The 6,800-nt window shown below is 54.9% G+C and overlaps 1 protein-coding gene across 4 annotated transcripts in view; it reads right to left on the bottom strand.

Annotated features, from left to right (window-relative positions):
* Nucleotides 1–1,177: 1,177 nt before the first annotated feature.
* The window catches only part of SETD4 (SET domain containing 4), a 17,871-nt gene continuing 12,248 nt past the window's right edge, over nt 1,178–6,800 (bottom strand). For 3 of the 4 annotated variants that reach the window (XM_015560298.1, XM_015560294.1, XM_015560295.1), the window contains one exon: nt 1,181–5,510. In XM_015560298.1, coding sequence (XP_015415784.1) covers nt 5,295–5,510 — 216 coding nt within the window. In that variant the 3' untranslated portion in view covers nt 1,181–5,294. Of the gene's footprint in view, nt 5,511–6,800 lie in introns of all 4 variants that reach the window. The other variant, XM_015560292.1, reaches the window with a different exon arrangement.

Raw genomic sequence — 6,800 nt, 5'->3', positions numbered from 1 at the left:
GAGACAAGTCTGAACCACCGGACTCCTATCACGGGGCCTGCCAACTGGAGTCGGCGTAACGAGCCTACTACACAGCCCTTATCCTCCATTACCTTCCCCCGGGAGCCCAAATCTCTCTGTCTAGTCACTTCTCTACAACTGACTGCCCTTTTTTAAAATGGTACATAAGCTCTTAGGCCTAACTACTTCTTGGCTTTCTCATTGCTTTTCTGTGAAGCCCCTATGTACACGCAGAATAAATCTTTACTCCTGTTGATCTATCTTTTGTCGGTTTAATTCACAGGCCCCAGCCACTGAACCTAAGAGGCTAGAGGAAAATGTCCCCCTCAAAAAAGAAATGTGGGCCTGACCGGTTTGGCTCAGTGGATGGAGCATCGGCCTGTGGACTGAAGGGTCCCAGGTTCGATTCCGGCCAAGGGCATGTACCTGGGTTGCGGGCACATCCCCAGTGGGGGGTGTGCAGGAGGCAGCTGATCAATGTTTCTCTCTCATCGATGTTTCTAGCTCTCTCTCTCTCTCTCCCTTCCTCTCTGTGAAAAATCAATAAAATATATTTTTTTTAAAAAAGAAATGTGGCCCTGGCCGGTTTTGCCCAGTGGATAGAGCGTCAGACTGTGGACTGAAGGGTCCCAGGTTCGATTCCAGTCAAGGACACATGCCCAGGTTGCAGGCTCAATCCTAGGAGGGGGCGTGCAGGAGGCAGCCGGTCAATGATTCTCTCTCATCACTGATGTTTCTCTCTCTCTCTCTCCCTCTCTCTTCCTCTCTGACATCAATAAAAATACATGTTGAAGAAGAAAGAAGAAGCGTGGCCCTGACACACAGTGGAGTATCAGCCATAAGAAAGGGAGTCCTGGCGCCTGCTACACGACTGGACCTCAGAAGCTGTGCTAAGTGAAACAGACCAGACACAAAGGGCAGATGTCACATGATCCCACTTACATGAAATACTGAGAACAGGCAAGTTACAGACCAAATAGATGAGGTTAGCAGGTCCTGGGGGGAGGGGGCTGGGGAGTTACCATTTAATGGGTAAAGAATTTCTGTTTGGGGCCATGGAAGAGTTTTGGAAAGGGTGATGGTGACACAACATGATACTCAATGCCACGGAATTGTACATTTAAAATGGTTTAAATGGCAAATTTTATGTTCTGCATATTTTACCACAATAAAGAAGTTCCCATTTTTAAAAAACTTTATTTATAAACACAGGGAGTGGCTACAGTTTGCTGACCCCCAATCTAGAGTTTTCTACAACACGGTGGTGACTCATGACTCATGACTTAGCAGCCCAGCGCCCTAGACAAGAGGTGGTGCGTCTGTCCCACGGCTCTGCGACCTGCCGCAGCGAGGGTACTCCTCAGGGTGTGTGTGGATACACGTGGGAACACGGAGGAAGGTGCCTGCGATGGGGTTGTGTGCCCCTGGAAAGCCGCCACACTGTGTCCTGTGCACCGTGCTGGGGACCGTCTGCGAGGCCGTCTGCATGCCCGGCCTCTCTCTCGGCCTCGCCGCTCTGCTCTCTGACCAGGAGTCTCCCCCGGGGGCCCGACGTCCTGCCCGGGAAGGGGCAGCGAGAGGCCGGTCGGCGCAGGGCTGGAGGATGGCTGCCACCGCCCTCAGGCACCGTTTCATCCAGAAGATTAAACATCCTCGCAGGAACGGACACGAGACGCGAAGCCCTACGTCCTGGGTGGGTGTCCAGCAACCTGCACGCCAGCGGCTCCGGAGCCCCTAATGGAAATAAATCATGTTTCTAAGTGACTCCCCGTGTGCGGGGTTACTTCTCCGCAGAAGGTGAATGAACTGCCAAGGGCTACTTCCTGCAGGGCGTTTCCCCCAAATGTACAGGGGCCAGGAGGCTAAAAATGCAGACACGCACCATGTCTGCAGAAATCATAAAAAAGATCAAATGTAGTATTTTCTTTCAACATGACAACCGCTTTGAGATTTTCCATTCAAGCAGACTGAACACAGCCTCCGGCGCTCGCCAATTACTCCTGACAAATACCATTTGGGCTGAGTGATGCTGGAAGGGAAATAAAACAGTGGGAGGTAGAGACCAGAACATGATAAAAGGCATTCTTCTCGGTCTGCTGGGAGCCCCTGAGCCGTCCTCTCGGGAGCGCCGCTCCTGAAGCCGGACCATGTGACCCGAGTTCTCAGGTGACTTGTCTGACAGTAATGGGATGGGAAGACAAAACTCAGTGTTCCTGTCCCTTAAAAGGCAGTCGGCTCTTTATTCCCCTCACAAAGAAAACACGCAATAAAGAAAGGAAGGGCACCGGGGCTGCTCCGTCACTCTGCACAAATCTGACCTAATGGCGCCCACAAGGCCTTGAAATCACCCCCAGACCCCAGACTGCCGCAGCCCCGCCGGCTCCATCCACCTGTGAGCCTGCAGCATGTCAGCCGGCTGCGGGGACCGAAGCACAGGACAGAACGGGCACGGCCAGCGCAGAGGGCACTGCCCGGTCCTCCCCACGCCCCAGCCCCCCAAGTGTCCTCCTCCGCTAGAACCCCGGCGGCCAGAAATGGGCCAGGAGAAGTCCGTCCCACCACATGCTCTGGCCCATACCGTGGCCACCGCATCCCTGCAGCAAACCTCCTCGCCACATAACTGGTCACCTTTTACCATTAAAAAGGTAAAATCACGAAACAGAAAAGAGGGACGTTTGGAAGGGCATAATGAAACGTGAAGAGATGAAAAACAAAATTCAAGTTTCCTGTGGGATGCAGACTATGTGACTACATTTAAACTGTAGTCATGGCAACACCGCACAAACAGCAGACTCTGTTCCACGGACGGCACCGAAGCACTTTCTCCTTCGTGGGAGCCGTGGGCCCGGCTCTGCCCTCGGGGCCTGGCCTCGCTTCCTCCTCCCCGTGTCCTCTTGCAGGACGAGACCCCAACTCCTGGGGAAGTCATGTCATCGGGGAGAAGTGCCAACGATGTGAAGGGCTGGCTGAGAGCTACACGTGACCTAACCTAAAACAGGAGCGACTGTGAGAACCTCATCCACGGAGAAATGAAGCAAAACAAGAAAAGCAAATCGCAAGCAGCTATTTTTATCTCTTTTACGGCACCTGACTGCTTGTCAACAGAGAAATAAAGCCAGACAACAAACCTGCCAGCCAGTCATTGTCTCTTACGGCAGAAAAGCCTCACAGCCCGTTAGTTATGAGGCAGAAATGTCTGCGCGGAAACGTCTGCTGCAAAGGTGTCTACGCAGAGATGCTTCGGTTCAGCCCGGGCTCTGCTGACTGTGGCAGGGACTTCGCCCCCGGCCCCTGAGCCAGGCTTTCCCCACCCATCGAGAGAACGGTGCCCGGCAAGGAGGACTCCGTGCATGGATGGCACAGCCTGGCACCGAGCTGGCCCCGCACCCACGCGGGCCCTGGAGATGTGGGAGAGCTGGCCCGAGGCAGCGTTTCTGACGTCCATCACTGGGCAGACTGGACGCGGCAGGCCCAGGGTGTGAGTCTCCTTTCTAACAGGCGAGCTCCCGGGGCGCGGGCGCTGCTGGCTGCAGACCGCCGTGGGGAGCGGGTTGTAGGTGAGCTCCGGGGCTCCTGCCACGACAGATTATAAGGAAGAAGATGGGCTCCGTGGCCCTGCCAGGACCCTGCTCCTGCTCCTGAATGGAGACGGAATCCTTCCTCTCACAGCTCCTGTCGAGCCCACGTGAGCCATGGCTCCCAGCCTCACCTGCACGTTAAACCACATCAGAAACAGCGCCTGACCCCACCCGACCTCCTCAGCAAGATCACTTCCAGACAAACAGCCGCCACCGTCAGGCAACTCCGATCAGACCGACGGCCACGTGTGGGTCTCTCTCCGTGCCCAGTTCCAGGGGAACCTTCAAGCCTGCAGCAGGGGCCTCGCCAGGCCCTGCAGGCGCTCTGCATGGAATGCCGCCCGCTCGAGGCGAGGCCGGGACGTGCATCCACGGAGAGGTGGCACAGAGGGTCCAAGGGCCTGTAAGGTGAGCGAGTCTCCACCTGAGGACAGACAACGGGGCCCTGGGACGGCCCAGCAGACCCAAGAGATCGTTTCAAACGAGGCCGCCGCATCGTCACTGTGCGATGTGCGGGGCCACCTCACGCCTGTCACCAGCCGGTTGGGATCAGAGCCTGTCAGTCAACGTGGATGCAGGAGTCCAAGGACACTGGGCACGCTCCCCTCGACCTTGAGGCTCTGTCCTCACGTCAAACGCACGCCTTTAAGGACGGACGGCCAGCCCGTCAGAGGAAGGCTCCTTCCCGGCTCCGGACACACCTGGCAGAAGCCATCACAGGAGCAGACCCCCTTCTGGGTGGGGGCTCAGTTTACACCCTTGGAAGTGAGCCTTCCTGTCTGTCTGGCCAGGACCTGTCTGCCTGCTCTCGAAGACATGGAACTAAAACCTCTCCCTGCGATGAGGCATTCTCTTCTGCTCGAGAAAAAGTGCCCCATACTGACATTTCCTATGGCCTGTCGTAGGCAGACAGGCAGTCCTGCGTCTTATCACCTGCCCCCCACCGCCGACCCTCACCTCTGAGCCTCACCCCTGGCCAGGCCCCTTCGCCCTGAACTGCTGTGTAGCTGCCTGTTCTCACCCAAGGAGGCCAAGGCCCCAGGAGAGCAGGGACACCAGCGTTCTGTCCCAGGAGCACAGTCGCTTTGCTTTGTCCAGATCCCACTCCCACCTGAACACAACTGCCTGCTTTTGAGGAGCCAGCCCTCCGGCTCGGCGGGCCTCTCGCGCCACCCAGTGGACGAAGAGGGAAGCGTCTCCAGCTCACTGCTGAGCCCGACTCAGCTCTGCTCCTCAGACGCCTGGGCGGGCAGGCGGGCGAGTGGGGCTTGTTCTCACAGGAGGCCTTGAGGGCGAGCACCGTGTGTTCTGCCGCTCACGTGGCCCTGACCGGCTGAGCCGAGAACTCGTGCACTTGAGCTTGGGATTAACCCATACTCAGCATGGGCTGCTGCATTGAAAGATGACGGGCGGCGGCTGGTAGTACTCCCTCTCCTGCCTCCCACACCCCGGCAGCTGTGGCGCTTGGAGACCCGGCATGTTCAGCTGGGCGAAGTGGAAGCTGCTCGTCCTGCGCCCAGAGGCTCCGGAAGGGAACACCGCATCGTCTTGTGCTTCGACAATGTCCCGTGTTTCTAAGCAGCAGCCTTGGCTTCTGTGGAATGATTTCTGCTCTGACACCCGCCCCCAGGTCCTGAATATTAACAGGCGTGAAAACGCTGTGAAGAGTGTAAATCCAGAGCCAAGATCTAAAAAGGATTCAGGGTAAAACGAACCTCAGTGTACAGTGTTTCCGGCATCACACCCTGCAGAGGGGGTGACACCCAGCGGGGGAGGCGATCGGAGGCACGTGGGTGAGTCACGAACAGCGGCCTGCAAACCGCTCAGGGTCTCAGCAGATGCCCGGAGGATCTTCAGCTCTTCTGTCCACAACGTTTCCACCAAAGTGAGCTGGTGTATCAACGCCATTTCTTTATCTTTCATGTGAGAAACCTGGAAGTTATTTTTAAACTTTTTATTATAATAAAACATACATAAAATTTACCATTTTGAGCACTTTTAAATATACAGACAGTGGTATTTAGAATGTCAACAATGTTATGTAATCATCACCAGACACTGTCCCCATTAAACACAACCTCCCAGCCCTGGCATCCTCCACCGTCCGTCTCTATGCCCCTGCTGTCCCAGATCCTCCCAGAGGGGGAGCGAGCAGTCTGTCTTCTGCATTCTGGTTTATTCCACTGAGCACAATGTTGCCTTCAAAGTTCATTAACATATTTTAAATCCCAGTAATGTTTTTATTCAAATGAGCTGTTCTTTATTTATTTATTTTTTAATTTTTTATTGATTTCAGAGAGGAAGGGAGAGCAGGAGAGAGATAGAAACACCAATGATGAGAGAGAGGGAGAACCAAGATGGCGGCATAAGGTACAAACCTGTACATGCTGCCCCCCACAACAACATTAAAACTACAACTATAAGACAAAACAGCTATCATCTAGAACCACAGGAAAGCTGGCTGGGTGGAAGTTCTACAACTAGGAGGAAAGAAAAAAGCGCACTAAGACCAGGTAGGAGGTGCAGAGGCGCCAAGAACAGAGGTACGGAGGCACGTGCAAGGTGGCTGCACCTGGGTGCGCGGTTTTTTTCAATCGGAAGGGGATACAAGCTCTCGAATTCACCGAACTCATTTATGGCGAGACTCTGGGGTCCCAGACGCCGATGGGGAGAAATTGGACTGTCTTGCAGCAGTGTGGGAAGTGTGGGTGGCTTTCTCACAGAGCTGTTTGCAGGGATCATTGTTGCTGTGGGGGCACAGGACTCGGAGACTCTGGGACGCAGAGACGCTGAGATGCGAGGAGTGGTTGGAGACGGCTGATGACAGCCATTGCTGTTTGCTCTACCCTGGTGGTTCTCTGAGACCCCGCCCCACTCAATTTACATCCCTTCCCAAGCTGTGCTCAGTGGTTCAAAGGAATCACCTTGGCTTTTGCAGCCTAATCTAACTGCAGCTGGTTTAGAGAACTCCAAACCTTCCAAACAAAAAGGAGAACTCTGCTGATATCGCTGTACCTCCTGCTGGGTGGACTCACACAGTGGTTGACTTGGAGATCCAGGAGCCAGGGTACCCCTGGTCAGATACCAGATTTCAACTCCTCACATCCATAAGGGAAACACTCAAGAAGCGGACTCAGTGAGCACCAAAGCCCCACTGAAGCCAGTCCTCCACATAAGGGTGTCTCCAGCACAGCAGTTCTTCCACTGTAGACACAGCAGTTC

The sequence above is a fragment of the Myotis davidii genome, unplaced genomic scaffold, assembly GCF_000327345.1.
Source record: "Myotis davidii unplaced genomic scaffold, ASM32734v1 scaffold170, whole genome shotgun sequence".
Lineage (NCBI taxonomy): Eukaryota > Metazoa > Chordata > Mammalia > Chiroptera > Vespertilionidae > Myotis > Myotis davidii.
The sequence above is the reverse complement of the archived record's forward strand: the minus strand, read 5'-3'. Positions and strand labels throughout refer to the sequence as shown.